This window comes from Mollisia scopiformis (assembly GCF_001500285.1).
Source record: "Mollisia scopiformis unplaced genomic scaffold LY89scaffold_28, whole genome shotgun sequence".
Lineage (NCBI taxonomy): Eukaryota > Fungi > Ascomycota > Leotiomycetes > Helotiales > Mollisiaceae > Mollisia > Mollisia scopiformis.
Window position 1 is genome coordinate 23,998 of NW_017263608.1, and position 19,112 is coordinate 43,109.

Genomic DNA, 19,112 nt, shown 5'->3' on the forward strand with positions numbered 1-19,112 from the left:
TTGGTCATAATGCAAGCGTTCATCGAAACCGGTCACACGATATGTCCCGAGGAGAAAGGACCTCCAACATAGTTTCGACTTCTACCATGATTTGATGCACGTTCAACGAAGAAGCCATGGCTTGAAATTCAAGTGGAGGACGTCCCAGCCCATTATTGCTTATCTTCCGGCCATGATTGAGGCTCCTCTTTCTTCCAGAAGAAATAGCGTTCGGGGGTGTTCCGAAGTGTTCGAGACCAGTGGAAAACGCAATGCAAATCACCGAAGTTCACCGAGAACAAAAATCCATTATCAACAACAAAAGCTTTTCTCGCTACCTAGGAAAAGTCGAAAAGCTGGGCCAGCGGATCGAGGACGAGAAGATGCAGATCTTTGCGGTGTACCCCGAGAACTCGAGCTGGAGCTGGTGTGTATGCGATGCGGTGCACTGCTAGATGAGATGCCATCTCACGCTGGTGTAGAAGGAGTTGGGACAAGCACTGCGACCGCATCGAGGCATGCAAACAAGCTGGAGCTCTTCCCAAGCATTTTCCCAGAGCATTTCGACGCGGGCAAATATATCTTGGGGCCTTGGCATTTATCTACAATGCTGGCCGACTTGTGGACTTGGTTCGAAGGCTAAGATCACCTTCCTTTATGAGCCAAGTGGCGTCTGCTTGACGACCCTCAGTTGTCCCGCGGCGGATGCTTTGAACTGCGTCCGACACCAGCACTCTATTCGCAGGCTTCGGGATGGCCTCCGAGTACTCGAGTGAGTATCCCGGCGTGTGGAGAACATGCAGTAGGAGAGCTGGTGGAGTGAAGTCAAGATTACCGACGCAGGCAAAGGGAAGTGCCGTCCGTCCTTTCTTTCGTTCATCACGGAAATGACCCACGAGTTTGTGTAACTACCGCAACCATGTTGCAACAGGCACTATCACACAATATAACACCGCAAAGTCTGTTCTCAGGTCACAGATTGGGAAGTGATATCCTCCACATTGTAGGAGTCCAAGTAGACAAGCCCCTGACTTTCCCTACACAATCCGAATCCTGTCTTGGGTGTTATGATGTTTCCTGCTAGATCCGCCTCGGCTTGCGTGGCCCATTTCATTCTTATCTCTTGGAAACCTTTCACTATCTCCAAATTTCAAGCCTCGCTCACCAACTAGCAAGGCTCATTTGGTGCCCAAGCGTTGGAACAGCCTTGGCATGCACTGGAGGTTGAATGAAGAAACGGCTACCTGCTTCTTTGAGCCAACTCCCGTGTCTATCGGTGGCTTGGGTGTCTGAGCAAGCTGGCCGTCATTCACCGTCGGCTGTTCAAACAATATAGATTTAGCAATATGAAGGGAGGCGACTTGATAACATGGTTCAAGCCTTGGCCATCAGTCTTTCTTTAATGTCAAGGATTCCAAAGTATCATGATATCCATATCAATCTATCGTCGTGATTGGCAATCTATGCTTGGAGTTGATTCTAGAAATGTTCTGGCTTCGATATGGAGGTCCGTCAAGTATTCTTTCCACCACTCCTACTCAGTGCCACAATCATCCTGGCGGCATGCATGCTGCATATGATATACTACTGATTTAGACCCTCCAATGTTCTTGGCGAACATGGGCAATGGTCCCAGGACGAATTCCCAAAGATACGAAAAGATATATGAGGAGTTCTGTATCCCTCGAGGGTTGAAGAACCAGGTTGTGCACAAGCATCCTGTTCTATCGATCCAAAATCTACATCCAATCATTCGCCACGATGAGTACGTTCCAGCTTCATCTATTGAGTAGAACATACATTTATACTGACTGCTCTACTTAGGTGACAAGGTCATTGAAGACACTTTCACCATGGCTCCAGCCCCTGTGGTCACTGGTCTCGATGGAAAGCATCATGGCGTCCTAGATGTTCACACCGATGGGATGTATGAGAACGGTCACGTCATTCCAACTGAAGAAGAATTGGAAACTCTTCCGAGGATTGCTGGTACAATGCCGTGGGCTGCGTATATGCTCTGCGGAGTAGAATTCGCTGAGCGTGCTTCGTACTACGGTTGCAAGCAAGTTTTCAAGAACTTCATCCGAGCCCCCCTTCCCGAAGGTGGCAACGGTGCTGGAGCTCCTCCTCGTGGCTCGCAAAAGACCGCTGGAGCTCTTGGAAAGGGTACTGTTATTGCTTCTGCAATGACTGATGCCTTCACGTTCCTTGCATATGCGCTGTAAGTCTGAAAGATGGCAGACATCTGAGAAATTAGCTGATATGTTCAGTCCCATATTCGGAGGATGGTTAGCTGATGCCCACCTTGGACGATTCAAGACTATCTGTATTGGTGTCGCTATCTGCGGCGTTGCTCACCTTATCATGATTATCTCTGCGGTTCCCAGCGTCATCCAGGCTGGCCACGCTATCGGTCCATTCGCCCTGAGTCTCTACATGCTCGCCGTCGGCGCTGCAATGTTCAAGCCGAATATTGCTCCTACCGTCTTGGACCAGAATCCCCATAAAAGGCCTCACGTTGTCACGAAGAACGATGGGAGCAAAGCTATCATTGACCCTGAGGCCACCTCGGAGTCTGTCATGCTTTGGTTCTATCTGCTCATCAACATTGGGGCTTTCTTCGGTGTTGCTACCTCGTACCTTGCAAAATATGTCGGATTTTGGGCGTCGTACTTGCTGCCAGGCATCATCTACTTCATGCTTCCGGTCCTTCTTTTCTTCGTCAACAAGCGTCTCATCAAACTTCCTGCTGGAGGAAGTGCCTTGGGCGACTTCTGCGGTGTCATTCTCCTTGCTTTAAAGAAGAACGGCTTCAAGGGCTTCGGTCGCAAGGGCTTCTGGGACAAAGCCAAGCCATCTGTTCTTGCTGCTTCTGGTGATTCGAGAATCGTTCACTGGGATGATCAATTCGTATGCATTATTATTTCCATCTGCTATTCTTCTCTCTAACCTTATTGCAGGTCGACGACGTTCGGAGAACCATGGCAGCTTGCGCTATCTTCCTCTTCTTCCCTATCCAACAAATCAACGATGGTGGCCTTGGTGCTGCCGCCAACGCACAATCTGCCTCATTGACCTCCAACGGTGTCCCCAACGATGTTCTCGACAACTTGAATCCCCTGGCTATCATTGTCCTCATCCCAATCATGAACCACGGTGTCTATCCTCTCCTCCGCAAGCTCGGCATCCGCTTCGGGCCCATCGCACGCATGACCTTTGGTTTCCTCATCGCCGCTATCGGCGCTGCATCTTACGCTGTCATCCAATACGAGATTTATCAAACCTCACCATGTGGTTACCAAGCCTCAACTTGTGAGATCGGCACCGGTGTTTCTAACCTCTCGCTCTGGCTTTACGCTATCCCAACTGCTGTCACTGCCTGCTCTGAAGTTTTTATCAACGTCACCGCCTACGGTATCGCATACTCTCGGGCTCCACAGAACATGAAAGGATTTGTTATGGCTTTGTCCCTGTTCATGACTGCCATCTCGACTGCTATCTCTCTTGCCACCGCTGACGCCATCCAAGACCCTTATCTAATATGGTGTTTCGCTGTCCCGTCTGTTGTTGGGTTTATCTCTGCCTTTGTGTTCTATTGGTTGTTCAGACATCTTGATGACGAGGAATTCTTCGTTCACGTTGATGAGCATCTTGGTACTACCAGCAGCATCACTGGTAGTCGTGACGAGGATAGCTTGGCTGAGAAGAGGGCTGTTGGTGTTTCGCAGAAAAGTTTCTAATTCAGACTCTGGTTGACATTGAACATTTCGTACATTACTCAATCTGACTGGAACATGTCTCATGTCAGACCGGATCATCCAGTCAACATGTAAACATGGAAAGGCTTGCTAGGTTTTCAAAAAGATGTTGCTAGATCCGAGTATTTGGCAAGGAGAAAAATTTCAATTATCATGACAAGCACTAGAAAATCCCTAAGAAACGAGAGGAAATTGTGATGCAATCTGCTCTTCTCTTCCTACTGGTAGAACTCCACGAGCCCTGTTTTCCTTGGATATTTTGCGTGTCGGGGACAGAATCCAAAGAGTCCTTAGCGGTGACAAGACCCAGATATCGCTTCTCCATATAGTAGCGTATCTAAGCGACAAAGTCGCCTTCATGTGGAATTTGTTTTCCTCTAAAAAGCAACGTAAAGTCTGCAAATCAATATAAAAAGCTACTTTTTTGTTTGTGACCTAGACCAAGCTAGGTGGGTACTCGGGGAGAAAGAGGCACCTTTTTGCATCGTCAAGTCTCGAGACACTTACCCCTAGGGAAGTTGGCTGCTGGGAACCAACATCCGCCCGTATGCCAAGGAAAGAGTTACATATTTGCGCTGCTTTAAGATCCGAGCTTCTCCTTACATGTATCTTGCTATTTCATTGGTACTGCGCCGCAATTCCAACTGCATACACGAGGGGGCAGCCTTACGGCACAGACTAGAATCAAGTTAGTTTACATGCATTGGCGCACCTTGACAGATTCAGCCGCCGATCTGAAGTAATCAAGGTCAAGCTTAACCGGTGCCTCGCTCGCTAGTCGTGGCGTATAACGTCAACCTGCCCCGCGAGCGAGCTCTGCCCCATCCATGAAACGAAACAGCTTCTTTTCTATACCCATCAAATCTACGGCTCTCTAAGCCCCGAAACATGGCAGCGATTCCAGTCATCGAGTCAGAAGTAGATTTCCACGTCGAGGGAGCTGGAAAACCATGTAAGACAGTACGTAGAATCCTCTTCCGTCTTTTTCAAATACGATACTCTACGCTCTCTTCAAATTGCCCCGCCTTGATTGAAAGGCCTCTCGGTCGATCGAGATGAGAGTTTCTCGTATCACCATTGGAATTGGGCGTGTGTGATGTCACTTCGAGAGAAGTGCCTACGGCTCTTGCTATCACCTCTTCCTTCTCCTTCTTCTATGCAGTCTCGTAATATTGACTGCTCATACAAGTACAGTGGTATACGATTTTTGGAATTTTACCCTCACCGGACGGCGTACGCCCCCTCGTCATCATGCATGGAGGACCCGGTGTCCCGCATGATGTTCTCCGCCCATTGCAAAACCTTTGGCGTACTCACAGGATTCCCGTAATCATGTATGACCAGCTTGGTTGTGGACGCTCAACTCATCTACCAGAAAAGCTTGGAGATGGGAGCTTCTGGACTGTGCAGCTCTTCATTTTGGAGCTCGACAACCTTCTTGGCCACCTGGGAGTTCAAGATGATTATGACATTCTAGGTCAATCTTGGGGAGGGTGCCTCGCAGCTGAACATGCGGTGCTCCACCCACAAGGTTTAAGGAGACTAGTTCTATCGAGTTCACCTGCCAGTAGTAAGTTCCTGCTAAGCCGACATTCCTACTTCGTCCAAACACAAAGACATCCATCTTCAATATCGCTTTTGTAACCGAATTATGTTTTGCTCTTACTTTATGTATCAGGTGGACTTAGACTAATGATTTCCAAGAGCCTGACCTAATGTTAGCGTCCCAAAAGCTCCGAGACCAGCTCCCATCAGACATCCAAGAGGCTCTCATTAAGAATGAAGATGCAGGAACCCTTGATGACCCACAGTACAAGCAAGCGAAGATGTTCTATTTCAGTCAGCATCTGTGCCGCTTAAAACCTTTTCCAGATGTTTTAATGGCATCATTAAAGGGGTTGCAGGAGGACCCTACTGTGAATACCACAATATATGCTTTATCCAAATCTTTCCAGCCTCATTGAAAAAACACTAAGTTGGAAAACCAGGAATGGACCATATCTATTCAAGCGCACAGGATCCACAAAAGATTGGTCTATCAAAGATAGAGTCCATGAAATCAGCGTGCCTACTCTACTACTTAATGGGTACTATGACCCAACCACGGATAGCACCATGGAGCCTTTCTTCAAGGGAATCAAAAATAAAGTTGAAAGAGTCAAGTTCGAACATTCAGGTCATTTCGCACATCTTGAGGAGCCGGAGGCGTATCTGCAAGTCGTGGGAGACTTTTTGATCAAAAACGGGTCTAAGGTGGAATGACGTGAGCTCTTTGAGATAATTTAACGCGTAACGAATGAGAAGTGGTTCATCATAACATGCAGCCTCGACTGAACAGCTTTATTCTCTTCTTCGACTCAATGGAATTGAATTGTTCAGTACATTACAATTGCCTTAAATAACAACATTATCCACTTCGAAAGTCATCACTGTATCCTCATCAAAGTATGACCAAAACTTGGTCCCACTCAAGTAAGTATCAGTGAAGTTGGCATACTGATCACCGCTTCCAATCTGAGTGCTCCATCTTTTCACCAATGCACCATCAACGCCTCCTTGACTGAACTCCGAAAGGTCGAAGTTGATATACTGAGCAGAGCCCCAGTTGACCGCAACAATGATCAATTTCTCAGCACTCGAGTCGTACGCTGCGACAGTGTAGTCGCTACCGCCCTGCAAGATGTACATCCCTTCTCTGATATGTCTGGTGAACAGAGCCAAGACATAGTACTTCTGGCTGACATCGCCAATGGTTCCAGTTTCAACATCCGCATCAATCAATCCCCATCCACCTCCATCCAAAGCTTGCCAATACACCCAAGCCGTATTATGCAGCCATATGAGATCCAGAATGAGGTTACTGACAAGCTGCTCCCCGGTTGCATCATCTTCACCGTATTCGGAATTCCAGACACTCAATCCTGACGCTGTGACGGCATCATAGAGCGCAACCCTATCGCCGCCTCCGTACTGGTAGCCGTGCGTATTCACCCGCCCCACGCTCGCTTGCCCGGTACTGTTGAACGAATTCCAAGTTGCAGTCGCTTGATCATACGTGTTCTCATCAGAAGCCGAGACCAAAATTGACGAAAGACCACGACTGTTCAACTCGTTACGCAAGTATATGACGACTTCATTCTGAGTGTCACGATCGAAATGGCATCCCTCTTGGGTACCAGTATCTCCTGTCCAAGAATCGTAAGGCTCGTTAAGCGGCTCGACAGAGGTGAAGGTTACACCCCAAGAGCTCTTCGCTTTTAGGGCAATACTGGCGAGATAGATGGCGTGCTGGTCATAGTTCCAGGCTTGAAGATTGTTGTTACTTCCATCGTCGTTTCCGGAAGGGTTATGATTCGTCGTCATCCACCACATTGGCGAGTTGGAGAATAGCTCAAAGTAGTTGACTCCCCTGCTCTGGGCTTTGGTCATCATTGCGCGTTGATTGGCGTCTACGGTCCAGTCCCATGAAGATGCTGTCGAGAGATCAGTACGAGGACACCTCACAAAATTGTCCCGAGCACTAGCTTCTAGATACGAGTAGATGTGATTTTTCCACACACAACTTACAGGTAGGGTCGGTACTATCCTAGTCTAACCAATATCCGTCCATCTGTCGGGTCGAGATCATGTCTGGCGATACGACCATGGTAGAACCATCTGGAGCCGTATTCCAACTACAAGCTCCGGCATTGTAACGGACAACATTAAAGCCCAGACCTGGAATTGATACGCCATTGAAAGTAGTCCAGTCTGTTGAGAAGAAGATATCCGCAAGATCGTCCTGGTCACCAAAGGCTGCTGCCCACCATGCCAAAGAAACGCCCCACCCTTCCCATTTTCCGTAGGTAGTAGCTGGGCTGATGGTTGTTGTTGAATCGGCTGTGGAAGGAGTTACAAGTAGGAATACAAAAAGGAAGAAGGAAGACTCTAGTAAGGAAACTTGGATGGTACATGGTGGCGAGTTAAAGGAGTGACGAAGTTCGTGCTCTTCAAACCAAAAAATCGTGGGAATTGAGATTGCTTATGAAAGAAAATCATATACCCCTCTCCACAAGCCTGTGCATGTTGAGATGAGAAACCTAGCCACCTTGCCCCGCTAAGGCGGGGCAATTATATGCATTGGGAGATCTCCCCTCAATCGTGAACCAAGAAGGTCTAGTGACATAATAGGCGAATATGGCCTACGGGTCCATCCTCCATCATGCACGACGGATCATATATGAGGGCGAATGTTGCCAAACGACCGAAAGATTGGACAATTCGTCACCTTTACCAGGGCTGCTCGGGCCGCCACCGAAAGCGATATCCACGTGCGTCGGGTATAATCCGGAGCTCGGGGGTGGTCGGGGATGAGGTCGAAAAGGAGGTTGCGGAGAAAGAAATCCCTGAAGGAGAGCAAGGGTCTTGGAAAGAAGGTAGGGAATACCGCTTAGTTGTATGGTATCGTTTCTACTTTAGGTTTGTATTCGGCAATCGGGACGTGGGCCCTCCTATTCGAGGAAAGAAACACAACCCCGAAGTGCAGACTCCGCTTCAACAGATTGAATAGTCTAGCTGAACTTTAAGCCTTCAGACTTTGGAAAATCCATCTTAATGCTGCTTTTCGAATGGTGGGAATATTTCGTCTTCTAAACAGGAACCAATGCATTGAGAAGAAACTACACATGCGGGGTAATTCCTGTCGCTAAGTCGGAGATGCATGTCATCCCTCTGTGCATTTTACATCTAGAAAGCTGTTTCTTTCCATACTGAAAGTATATGTAAACGAAAAAAAATGGTACAAAGGTTGTAGATGCAAAAGTCATCAATTATCAGCAATGCTTGTCAACACATGACTTATTGGAGAAGCTCGCTAAAAACCAGGGGCTCGCTTAGCAGGTTCAGGCCAGCGAGCACGCCATGTACCTATAGATATCAAAAAACTGTTGTTCTTTTTCATTTTTAGAATAATAAAGTTATCAAATATTGCTACCCTATGATTGGTATTGAAACACTGTGTTGAAATTTGAGAGTTTATAACACAATTTTAAGTACTGGCTGTAGAAGCTAGGTTTTGTAAGCTTTGTACTAAAAAGCCGCAGGAATGACTACAAAGCCTCATTTCAGTACTGTTAGGATTCTACGGGCCTAATACTGATCTCTGTAGTACAATTGATAAAGTAGTATTGGAGCAGTAGTACACCGAGCGACGTATTCATTTAGTATATAGTCAGCACAGTCAGCGCCATCAGCGCCATCAGCGCAACCAGCGCAACCAGCGCATTCGGCGCAATTAGCGCAAATTTTCAGCGATCATAGCACCCGTTACTTCACTGCGACGCCTGAATTAGTACTCATCACAGTGTGATCCCAATCTCACTTGGTTGATCTGAGAGTAAGGCTTTGTTATCTCAAGAACGGAAATAGAGGGTCACAATTGATATAGACATTTTATGATCACACACTATCTATTCTAATGGCGATGGATATTCTCGACAGCAGAGACTGCAAGTGGAGTCGGGAATGTGAAAGGCTCAATTAGGGAAATACCACGATTGCGAACCCCGCACGCCATGCAAAGTAAAATGAGATGCAGCATGAAATTGTCGTTTTAATGCTGTGGAATCAAGTTAGTTCCTACCTCAAGATCCAGAAAGACAAAACAAGACTTACAGCAACATCTTCCCACTGCTCCCAACCGCGACCCTTAACTTCGGCCAATTCTTCAGCAGTCCGAACAGTGCCTGTAGTGAAATACCCAGCGTTGATCTTGGCATCAATCTCGACCCTTGAATCCTTGGGAATCATATCTGTCTATCGTCAGCCGCAATATTCATCAACATCAAGTCAGCCAAACCTACCATCCGGTATTGGAATTCTCTCAATAATTGGGATCCCAGATTCCACAATTGCGTCGTGCTTCATATTCGACATAGACAGCATTTTGTCAATCTTGGTGATGCCCAACCAGTGAAGAATGTCTGGCATGAGCGCTTGAAACCGCATATCTCGTACACCAGCAACATTCTCTGTTCGCTGGAAATACTTGTCTGCTGTATCTCCGCCCCGTTTCCTTGCGTTGTACACGAGATACTTCACAACCTCACCTAATGCACGGCCCTCTTTTCGGAAGTAGATGCAGAGGCCGCTTCCTCCTTGTTGAGCTTCACGAATAGCCTCTTGAATGCCAAACGCGAGGTAAGGTCTACACGTGCAAATGTCGGATTGAAAAACGTCGCTGCCATTGCATTCGTCGTGAACTCGAAGAGCAAGGTTACAACTTGGGTCAGAAACACGTTCAGGAGGTCCAAAAATGTAAACTGTCAAACCTCCTATCGGTGGGAGAAAGATTTTGAGATCGGGCCGTGTAATTAATTCCGGGTAGCTGCCACCCATGTGCTCAAAAAGAGCACGACGCAGGTGGTTCTCTTCAATGTTGAATCGTTTCGCGACACCTGGAAGATACCAAACCGGCTCGACTGCAACTTTGGTCACCCTGACATTCCCCTCATCGTCGATGACAATGTCCCCGTCAACTGGCAGTTTCCCATCCTTCACAGCTTCGGCAATTTCTCCAACTCTCATCGTTGCACGCGTGATGGCGATTGTAGGACGAACATCATATCCTTCCTGAAGATACTTCTTGTATGCTGTCGATATGATATGGCCAAATGGGTCCATGGCAACAATCTTCTCCGCACTTCCCCATGCCGGCTGTTGCTTGAAGTCAAAGGTTGGCTCAGTATTTGTGAAATCGGGGAGGAAATCTGGTGGCAAGTCGCCACCAGCAATGGCAAGAGCGTTGTAGACTGAGTATGAGCCTCCATGAGCACCGATTGCATTGCGTGTTTTGGCACCTGTCCCCGTCCGAGTGGCGATGACAGGTCCGCGCTGTGATGGCTCACTCTCACCCCATCGTAATGGAACAGGTCTAACTCCGCCAATATCTGGATAAGTCGTTAACTGCGAAGCTTGTCAGAACATCGATTTCGATCATGGTGGTCTGTTGAGTTACGCACGACGACTTTACTTCCATATGGATTGCCCAAGACGTCGACTGGAATATGGGTCATTATTTAAAAGGATAGAGAGACGATCAGTGGAAAGTAAATGAATTTTAACACGGTCAACAAACGACGCTTAAACACACATACAAATTCTTACCTGAATGTTTTGCGAGCACTCGCCCACTTGACATATATAGTATGTACAGTCCCGTGATTACGGGACATATGTCGCCGCATCATGGCTGCGGCTGCGGTTGCGGTTGCAACTCCTGGTGATATTATCACAGATTCCACGATGTGATGCGGAAGGAGAGGAGGAGCCATGAGGCGGGAAAGGTGGTGAATACTGATCACGTGTCTACATATTTTCCCGCATTTAACCGCATCTTCAGAGTTTCGTCCCGCGAGATGTTTCACGACGAAGACAGGATTGCATGAGAGAAGCTTCAATCTTTCTATTATTGCTAAGACAACTCAATTGAAATACAGTCGGTCTCCAATGTCACCGACCCCTGGGGTGATGTGACCACTCTCGTCAAGTTCCTCAATCGCGCCTACAAAAAACTTTACTTTTCCAGGCCATACTTTGGCTGCTCTCTCAAGTCCCTTCTGTGTTGCAATCAATGCGATGAAAGTGATCTCTCCAACACCCCACTCCCTAAAGGTAGTTTGTTAGTATGCACTCCCTTTTAGGAAAGAGCAAACAGGGCAAGTGCTCACTTCAACGTGTCAATGGCAGCAACACTGGTAGTTCCAGTGGCCAGCAGAGGATCAACAATGAATGCATGTTCCACCGGTGGCTTCGTTGTTGGGATATTGTTGTAGTATTCGACTGCCTCTAATGATGTCTTTTGCGATCGCTGCCTGAATAGTCCTAGGTGATGGACCACAACCTTGTTTCCTGGCACCAAGAGCTCGAGTACTGCATCGACCATCGCAAGACCACTTCTCATGAGTGGAACCAGGGCACAATTTTGTCCTGGTTGTAGAGAAGCAGTCGCTGAAACTGTTATGATTTGTGCCGCTTGAGCTACGAGACGACGCATGGTTGCTGAATCGGTAGTTCTGTCTTGGATGCATGCCAGCTTTGCAGCGAGTAGAGGATGAGAAACGACGGTAACGTTGAGAGCCATTTTGCAAATGAAGAAGTCGATCGAAAAGGCGTGTCTGAAGTGTGGATTTTAGAGAAAGTCTTTTCAATCTCAAGCGGACGAATGTACGAAACCGAGTGGGACATTTTATGTTCACATTGCGACTTAATGAGATGAGTACTTGCGGCAATACACCTCTCTAGGGCATTATAAGTTGTGCTTTCTGTCATCGAGTATCATTTCAAGCCGCAATGTTTTCTCCCGCACCGCAGCCGCAATAGCCGCAGTCTATGAGGCGCAGTCAAGTGGGGCAATCATTCACATGATACTACAGTTTTGGAACATTCCTCTTCATATCCATTCTTTGATCTTTCTTTTATTGCTGACGGTATAATCTGATTGAATTTGGAAAGTCAGATATCTACCAATGGACGCCGAAACTCAGTATAAATATCTGCTCTCGTTGGAAAGTGTTCGGAGTAGTGCAAAATGTGCCTACAAAGCAGCACAGCTCAACAAATTAAGATCATTTGACTTCCACCCCGATCGTCTAGACGAGGCAGCAGAACATGTGTGCTCTTTAATCATGGTAACGCAATATGATTTCCAATGGTCGTCTTCATTTCCTGACATTTCTGTAGCGCGACTTCTCGCCAGAGCAATTCAAGACGATCCCTCCTCACGGCAGATGGCAGCATTTTGAGACGAAAGACGTTCCTAGACTCGAAGAGTTACTGCAAGAGTGGCGGAATGCTGGAACAGACGACCTGGAATGCTCTCGCAGACTGGTAGACCTCTTTCTAGTGTCCGTCCTGCTCGATGCTGGCGCCGGTGATTTATGGAAATTCACTGAAAAGAGTACTGGCTTGGAAATCGAGCGTAGTGAAGGTCTCGCTGTTGCCAGTCTGTATGCTTTCAAAGATGGAGTTTTCTCTAAGAGTAGTAACGAGGTTAATGGTATGGTCCGACGTTATCTCAAACCAAGCACCCCGCTGACCTGACGCTACAGCCTTGGGACTGAAGACGCTTACTGCAGAGAGTCTCGGCAGTGCTATGCAGTCGTCAGTAGATAACCCTATTCTTGGCTTGGCAGGACGAGCAGAGTTGCTTCAAAGGCTTGGCAGCTCACTACTAGCTCTCCCAGAGATCTTTGGTGAAACCGGCAGGCCTGGAAACATGGTTGGTAAATGACGCTAACGTTAACTTGAGTTGAAGAAATGCTAATTTCTGTCCAGATTTCTTACTACTCTCAAAGAGTAGAGATAACCCAATTGACCTAAAGAACCTTTGGGATCTTCTTCAACAGCTCCTGATTCCAACTTGGCCTACGAATAGGACGACTTACAACGCTAAGCCCATCGGGGATGCTTGGCCACTTCAGATACTTCACGAGCAGCGTGAACATGATCCATCCGGAACCGGAATCCAGCCTTTCCATAAACTGACTCAGTGGTTGACATACTCGCTTCTTGTGATCTTCGAGCGTCTCCTAGACATCAAATGGATAGGCACAGAACATCTCACCGGACTTCCAGAGTACAGAAACGGAGGACTCTTTGTCGACATGGGAGTCTTGACGCTCAGGGCTGAAGTTTTGGATCGTGGGAGAGCAGCATCCGGGACTAACGTTCCCTTGTTTGATCCGACAGACGATGTAATTGTGGAGTGGCGGACTTTGACAGTCTCCTTACTAGATGTGACGCTTGAGCTAGTGAATCGAAAACTTGCCGAGAAAACTGGGGAAGTTGCTGAACCGCTCACTCTAGCACAACTGTTGGAGGCGGGAACTTGGAAAGCTGGTAGAGAGCTGGCTGCGAAATACAGGCCGCAGAGTAAGGGCAGTCCCATTGAGATACAAAGCGATGGGACATTGTTCTGAATCTTGTGTGTTTGGGCATAAATTAGAGCAGAGATACCAATACGTTGAAAGTTATAAGTTGAGAAACTGTCACGCGCGCGACCCTGCGGCCGGGTTTTGAGAAAAGAGTACTGTACGATTCTGTTCTACAGATTCAGCTAGAAGTAAACATTCCACAATTACATCGGACACCTTCGCTTATCCTTCCATCATCTACATTCGCTCGTACAATCCGAACACGAAATCCTTGCCAACATTACCTCGGTTTGATCACCAGGCAGCAAATTAGCAGGTACAATCTAGCCTGCCAACCCCCTTCCTTCAGATGCCCAGCTATATCGCTCGAACACTTGTCTATACCGACTCGTCGGATCCCCAGAAGCATAAAATGGACGCCCCTGCATTTCTTTCAGGCCCATTCGAAGGACAGAAACAAAAAGAATCTGGCACGGCAAACATCAGTAACAGTCGATATGAGCACAAATTTAGTTTCGAAAAAAGAAACGTACCTGGTACTCGGAAGGCATGCGAATGATGTGAGCCTCATGTACTCTAATCATAGTATCACAGGCCTTGATAATGATCTCCGCTGCATCAGTCTTCAGCCGATCTGCGGCAACGATAAGAGGTACGCAACCCTGAAACAAGTAGATTCCAAGAAAGAACGGCATGAAATGTGCATCTGGATCTAGGTCCAGAAGCGATTCGGCGCTTTTCGCAGCATCCACTACGTGACCGATCGTGGCGACGAAGGCTGGAGATGAATACCACGTGTTCGATTCTTCTAGAAGAACCAAGGCGTCCCATTTACCGGCGAGGAGAACATGTAAGATGTGTATGTTGACTTTTGCATAGGCATAGGAAATGCGGTTCTGGAGTGGGATTGGGGATTCTTGACCGATAGACTGCGGCGAGAGAGACGGATAGCTGCCACTGGGTAGACCGGCATCTGGGAGCACCTGGTCTAGCTCCAGTAAACATTTAAGACTGTGCTCATAAGAGTGTAATCTGTCGGAAATTCCTTTCTCCCATTGCTTCCAGTCAAGTAAAGTACTTTGAGAAATGCCAAAGCGGGGGTGGTTCTGTGCTTGAACAAAGTAGACTATCTCGCCAAGAAGTGCTGCTAGTGGCAAAAAGAAGCCAAAGAACGAGGCGCCTTTACATTCAAAGTATGGGCCTTTGCCAATATCCGACAACTGGATCAATTCAAAGCTTTGATCGCTTTGCCACAATGCATCGTTGCATGGCCGCCGAAGATGTTGACACTCAGAGTCTAGGAGTGCTAGTGGCTTGTTGTAGGACAGGGATAACTGTCTGTCAATAGCATAAAGAAACCACCAGACCCTTCGCCTTTCTTCCTTCCCTTCCTCGCTGATTAGAGATGCAAAGATGCTATGCTCTCCAAAGGCGTGTCCTTGGCGGTAGCTCTGTAATCTTGCCCGCTGAGGAGAATCTGGTGATAGTCCTCCACTATCGTCGTTTCCTTGTGATTCTGGCAGAGGATCCAAGATCTCCTGATACAACTTCGCCTCACGTGCCAATGAAAAGGCTATGTTCCACCACCTCAAGCTCGCACCTTTGAATTCGCTGGCCGAAGTAACCATTGCTAGATGGACATATGCCATGATCTCATCCAAACCATCGTTCATGCTGTTGCGCGGCTTGACTTCTGAGTAGATACCTTCTTCGGTCTGATTTTGAGTTGTTGACGACGGCTTCTGTCTTCGTGGAGGATTGCCATCAAGGCTGACTTCGTTGAGAGGCTTCAATAACCGGGTAGTCAACTCTAGCAATTTTCGTCGCACGTATTTCCTCCTTGCGATGCTTGCATTTAGCAGAGGAATATCAGCGGTTTGAGCAGATAACCAAAGCATACTAACAAGCAAAACCTGACTACTCTGCCGGGGCTCATTTGTACGAAGAAAGGAGAATTTGCGGTAGACAGATGGTGGAACGCATGGCTGCAAATATGCATTTGTGACCGGTGATGTATTGAAATATGCTTCAAGAAGGGCGAAAGACAATGTATCGGGCATAATGGGACGCAAAAGATGAATAGTGTCTGCGAGAACAGGATATTGAATAGTCGAATTGCCACTTGATTCCTGCTGCAGACTAGCTGTGTGACGTAATGTACCGTTCAATCGTTGCTGCTCAGATGTTGTTCCATCGCCCTGAATCTTGGGCAAAGAACCAGATCTGCTGATTTTGAGGGTATTGTTCAATACTTGTGAAGGCACTGAGCTCGTATCTCTTATTGAACAGGTCCCTCCTTCATCATCCGCCATGAAAGAGTGTATACCATAGGTCACTCGATGGCTGGAGCTGATTCGTGGGGCACCATTCTTTCGAGATTGATTTGATGGATCAAGATTCGTAGATTCCAGAAGCATTTCAGAAGGTCCCATCACCATTCCTTCGTGGATATTTGTGCTCCCATTAAGGTTCAATAGCGATGCATTCTCGATTGCGTCTCCAAAGTCCTCGATGCCCCATCCAGGGTCGAAGTCGAACATTTGATAATCGTCCACTAGGGGAGAGAATGTAAAACCTTCAACTGTACTCTCGTTAAGATCATCGGTAGGTACACTATGAACATCTCTATCTCGTTGCACTTCCTGGGAAATACCATGCACGTGATTTGCGATCTGGCTGGCTTCTGTCGCTATTGTAGAAGTCGTTGCTAGTTCTTGTAGAGGAGTCTGGGATGGTGGTCGCACTGTTTGTGACGCAGATAATTTCTTGGATGCTGAAGCAGGTGTTTTGCCTCGCTTTTTTGCTTGCCGTTTGTAGCTACACCGACTTCTCGTTCCTACCAGATATATTAACAACGATCTTCCTAGGTATGGACTGGTAACATGAGACTAAACAGACGGAGATATCATATTTGATAATATCTTGATTCACTTACGTAGACAGTAGCTGCAGGGTTGATGGCCATCACATTTCCTCCGGGCAGAGTTGCAGTGATCACATGCTTTGCTTATTCGTTTTCGAACGCCTGACGAGGCAGTACTGTTCTCGGGAGATGCGGAATTGGCGACATAATTATCTTCGACATTTCCCTCCCCACTACCTGCTCCTTGCGTGTTGTCCTCCATCTTCAATTGCACTTAGTCGGCACGTGCACACCAACCTCCTATCAACTACCTAGCCAAGGTCATTGTCCTTCTGGAGCTGGGCACACCGATGATTTTTTGAGGATCTAGTACTAATGAGTCTGTGGATACGAAGTATAGCAAATGTAAGCTTGACGGTGAAGGCCGCTCTGTTTCGCCCAGTGAGCTGAAGGACGTCGTATCAAAAGTGGAGTCAATTTGCACGTGTAGGGTCACGTGTATCTAATGTCCTTGGATCTTTCAACGCTCCTGCCTCAACTTAAGCTCCACAAGCCATGTGGTATATTATTACAGTGTTCACGTCTTCAAAAGACTCTGCTCATGTCCACTCTCCCGCTCAAGCGTTTCATGGCCGTTAGAAGGGCTACATCATCCTCCGTGTTCAAGCCTCTCTTCGTCAAGTTGGCAATAGGCGCAAGAACCTCCAGCATCGTCACATTTGAGAATAGTGGGACATCAGGCTCACAAATTGTCCCTGGGGCAGGTAATGTACTATTGACGAAATACGCTCGAATCGTCTTCGCTGTGCAAAGAGACGGCTGTGCAAGGGAACTGTGCTGCATACCCAACAACATTAGCTTCATTGTCCCAACGAATTCAAAGAACGGATCAACATACACCGTAGCCATCATGTTGTAAGACCACACTTCCTGAAAACCCTGCGCTGGCGTTTTGAGCTGAGACAAGAGGCGTCAAGGGATCGTATGTGTTTCCTACGAAGAGGATCGGATTCTTGGTGTGGATTTCGTTGAAGCCGCCCTCATAACGCTCTTTGGCTTGCATAAGCCAGGTTCCACACGTGAGCGTGACTTGAGCCTCGATATCACCGAGGATGAAGCTCTCATTGTAGAGCGCATCCACAACAGGAAGGACGTCCTTCAAGTACTTGCCTCTAAGCGAATTGTCTCCACAGCGGATCGCGGCATTGACTTCAATCAGATTCAGACTGGTAGAGGACCGCACAGATCCTACAAATGCAACTAGCGCTGAGGCATTACCTTGAAGAAGGCCATCAAAAGCAACAGCTAGGCCTGGCCAGTAACTGGGACCGTAGAGACTGAGCGTTATTGCCGATTTTAGTGCCCCGTAATCAACAATTGTTGTCGCCTCAGCTGGGGCAGCAGCGATTGGGTTATATTTCAGATCGTACAGCAAGTCAAGAATGTCTTGCTCGAGCTGAGATGCGGTGACATTTGGACGTGCCAGGGCACAGCTACCTGGCGGAGCTGCGAGACAGCCATTAAAGAATCCAGCGAAACTTGCGTCACTCGTGGCAAGTTCTTGAATGTCGCTTCAACGATAAAAGTCAGCTAAATGTAATTGTAACGAAATTCTAATGTCCTACCGGCCCTCGTAGTATTGCGTAGGATTTAGCACGCCATCCAGCACCACTTTATCCATTCGGTCAGGAAACATTGCTGCCACAGTTGCTCCTAAGAGAGTTCCATATGAGAAACCTGCGCACCTATTAGCATGCATCTTTTGCTTTTTGGGTTTAATGTGTCCGCCCGTATCGACCATGTCGGCACCAAGGACTTTACTGACCCCAAAATCTTAGCATGCCATCTTCTCGAAGCGCATCGACAATCTGCATCATATCTCGAGCGACAAATGCAGTTCCTACAAGGTCTCCAATTTCGTGTGCATTCTCGTAACAGACCTGAGCTAGACTCTGCTTGACAGCCCACATCGTCCCTAATGCAGTGTCCGATGTATTCGTTGTTACTGGTGTTCGAAGATAAGCAAGTAATCGATCCGCATCGTTCTCGTAGCAGGAAACTGGAAGTGTAGCGCCCGTTCCACTATGATTTATTAGCAATTTACAATCTGCTGGAACGTAGGACGTGCTTGCCGTGGATCAAATCCGATCAAATCACGATTACCACCAGTCATTCTAATTTGTTAGACGGTATTCAGTATCGTATATCAGAAAGGCATACATGAGTAGGGGACCAGCTAAGTCAGTGACAAAATCTGTTCCGGTCTCGCCAGGGCCGCCTGGGTTGAAAATAATGCTACCCATTGAAGGTTGGGTTGTTGCATTGACTTTGGTTAGAGAGAGAGTGAATGTCTGATTCGAGTTAGATTCAGAATAGTCCAAAGGGACTGTCAGATTCCCGCAAGTGTAGGGTATCGTGCTATTCTGGTCGCACTGATACCAAATGATGGAGTTGGCTACGGTTGCAGGAAGGGCGTTGACGATGCAGCCTATGCAACTTGTCGATGCTATGAGTGCGGATTGTTTTGCAAACATTATGGATTGAGGATGAATTCCTTCGGATGCGGAAAGAAAGCTAAGATAAAAATGAGAAGATCGCTTG

At 47.4% G+C, this 19,112-nt stretch overlaps 9 protein-coding genes across 9 annotated transcripts; 4 read left to right on the forward strand and 5 right to left on the reverse strand.

The window, feature by feature from the left end:
- Positions 1-94: 94 nt before the first annotated feature.
- On the forward strand, positions 95-622 carry LY89DRAFT_675703 (uncharacterized protein; the record flags this gene model as incomplete). The annotated part of the gene is made up of 1 exon (XM_018213528.1): positions 95-622. The coding sequence occupies one exon, from the start codon at positions 95-97 to the stop codon at positions 620-622; it is 528 nt and encodes a 175-aa protein (XP_018063886.1).
- A 1,028-nt stretch (positions 623-1,650) lies between these two features.
- On the forward strand, positions 1,651-3,815 carry LY89DRAFT_272525 (putative peptide transporter PTR2). Its single transcript, XM_018206377.1, has 4 exons — positions 1,651-1,744; positions 1,804-2,200; positions 2,250-2,889; positions 2,940-3,815. The coding sequence occupies exons 1-4, from the start codon at positions 1,741-1,743 to the stop codon at positions 3,717-3,719; spliced, it is 1,821 nt and encodes a 606-aa protein (XP_018063887.1). The 5' UTR covers positions 1,651-1,740; the 3' UTR covers positions 3,720-3,815.
- Positions 3,816-4,625: 810 nt separating this feature from the next.
- On the forward strand, positions 4,626-5,999 carry LY89DRAFT_656921 (proline-specific peptidase; the record flags this gene model as incomplete). Its single annotated transcript, XM_018212412.1, has 4 exons — positions 4,626-4,697; positions 4,932-5,307; positions 5,442-5,634; positions 5,693-5,999. The coding sequence occupies 4 exons, from the start codon at positions 4,626-4,628 to the stop codon at positions 5,997-5,999; spliced, it is 948 nt and encodes a 315-aa protein (XP_018063888.1).
- Positions 6,000-6,131: 132 nt separating this feature from the next.
- Positions 6,132-7,801, reverse strand: LY89DRAFT_701130 (endo-beta-1,6-galactanase; the record flags this gene model as incomplete). Its single annotated transcript, XM_018217172.1, has 3 exons — positions 6,132-7,236; positions 7,334-7,616; positions 7,780-7,801. The coding sequence occupies 3 exons, from the start codon at positions 7,799-7,801 to the stop codon at positions 6,132-6,134; spliced, it is 1,410 nt and encodes a 469-aa protein (XP_018063889.1).
- A 1,442-nt stretch (positions 7,802-9,243) lies between these two features.
- Positions 9,244-10,789, reverse strand: LY89DRAFT_710942 (uracil-regulated protein 1; the record flags this gene model as incomplete). Its single annotated transcript, XM_018217872.1, has 4 exons — positions 9,244-9,333; positions 9,390-9,526; positions 9,578-10,679; positions 10,736-10,789. The coding sequence occupies 4 exons, from the start codon at positions 10,787-10,789 to the stop codon at positions 9,328-9,330; spliced, it is 1,299 nt and encodes a 432-aa protein (XP_018063890.1). The 3' UTR covers positions 9,244-9,327.
- A 408-nt stretch (positions 10,790-11,197) lies between these two features.
- Positions 11,198-12,047, reverse strand: LY89DRAFT_656929 (PRTase-like protein; the record flags this gene model as incomplete). The annotated part of the gene is made up of 2 exons (XM_018212413.1): positions 11,444-12,047; positions 11,198-11,381 (listed from the first exon to the last, which is right to left on the reverse strand). Exons 1-2 carry the CDS (start codon positions 11,854-11,856, stop codon positions 11,198-11,200), a joined length of 597 nt encoding a protein of 198 aa, XP_018063891.1. The 5' UTR covers positions 11,857-12,047.
- A 138-nt stretch (positions 12,048-12,185) lies between these two features.
- LY89DRAFT_787844 (DUF1688-domain-containing protein) lies at positions 12,186-13,776 on the forward strand. Its single transcript, XM_018223110.1, has 4 exons — positions 12,186-12,403; positions 12,456-12,771; positions 12,824-12,997; positions 13,050-13,776. Exons 1-4 carry the CDS (start codon positions 12,242-12,244, stop codon positions 13,691-13,693), a joined length of 1,296 nt encoding a protein of 431 aa, XP_018063892.1. The 5' UTR covers positions 12,186-12,241; the 3' UTR covers positions 13,694-13,776.
- Positions 13,777-13,805: 29 nt separating this feature from the next.
- On the reverse strand, positions 13,806-16,916 carry LY89DRAFT_787845 (uncharacterized protein). Its single transcript, XM_018223111.1, has 3 exons — positions 16,584-16,916; positions 14,182-16,484; positions 13,806-14,115 (listed from the first exon to the last, which is right to left on the reverse strand). The coding sequence occupies exons 1-3, from the start codon at positions 16,771-16,773 to the stop codon at positions 13,972-13,974; spliced, it is 2,637 nt and encodes an 878-aa protein (XP_018063893.1). The 5' UTR covers positions 16,774-16,916; the 3' UTR covers positions 13,806-13,971.
- Positions 16,917-17,032: 116 nt separating this feature from the next.
- LY89DRAFT_787846 (uncharacterized protein) lies at positions 17,033-19,045 on the reverse strand (the record flags this gene model as incomplete). The annotated part of the gene is made up of 5 exons (XM_018223112.1): positions 17,033-17,348; positions 17,410-18,082; positions 18,137-18,248; positions 18,337-18,593; positions 18,732-19,045. 5 exons carry the CDS (start codon positions 19,043-19,045, stop codon positions 17,097-17,099), a joined length of 1,608 nt encoding a protein of 535 aa, XP_018063894.1. The 3' UTR covers positions 17,033-17,096.
- Between the last annotated feature and the right edge of the window lie 67 nt (positions 19,046-19,112).

What these genes read in the sequence shown, in the direction of transcription:
- LY89DRAFT_787844 (XM_018223110.1), top strand. Translation starts at nt 12,242, where the DNA reads ATGGACGCCGAAACTCAGTATAAATATCTGCTCTCGTTGGAAAGTGTT. An exon ending in ATGTGTGCTCTTTAATCATG is followed by an intron (nt 12,404 to 12,455) that starts GTAACGCAATAT and finishes ACATTTCTGTAG; the next exon opens with CGCGACTTCTCGCCAGAGCA. An exon ending in GAGTAGTAACGAGGTTAATG is followed by an intron (nt 12,772 to 12,823) that starts GTATGGTCCGAC and finishes CTGACGCTACAG; the next exon opens with CCTTGGGACTGAAGACGCTT.
- LY89DRAFT_787845 (XM_018223111.1), bottom strand. Translation starts at nt 16,773, where the DNA reads ATGGAGGACAACACGCAAGGAGCAGGTAGTGGGGAGGGAAATGTCGAA. An exon ending in ACCCTGCAGCTACTGTCTAC is followed by an intron (nt 16,485 to 16,583) that starts GTAAGTGAATCA and finishes TATATCTGGTAG; the next exon opens with GAACGAGAAGTCGGTGTAGC. An exon ending in GCATGCCTTCCGAGTACCAG is followed by an intron (nt 14,116 to 14,181) that starts GTACGTTTCTTT and finishes TTGCCGTGCCAG; the next exon opens with ATTCTTTTTGTTTCTGTCCT.
- LY89DRAFT_272525 (XM_018206377.1), top strand. An exon ending in ACGTTCCTTGCATATGCGCT is followed by an intron (nt 2,201 to 2,249) that starts GTAAGTCTGAAA and finishes TGATATGTTCAG; the next exon opens with TCCCATATTCGGAGGATGGT. An exon ending in TTCACTGGGATGATCAATTC is followed by an intron (nt 2,890 to 2,939) that starts GTATGCATTATT and finishes ACCTTATTGCAG; the next exon opens with GTCGACGACGTTCGGAGAAC.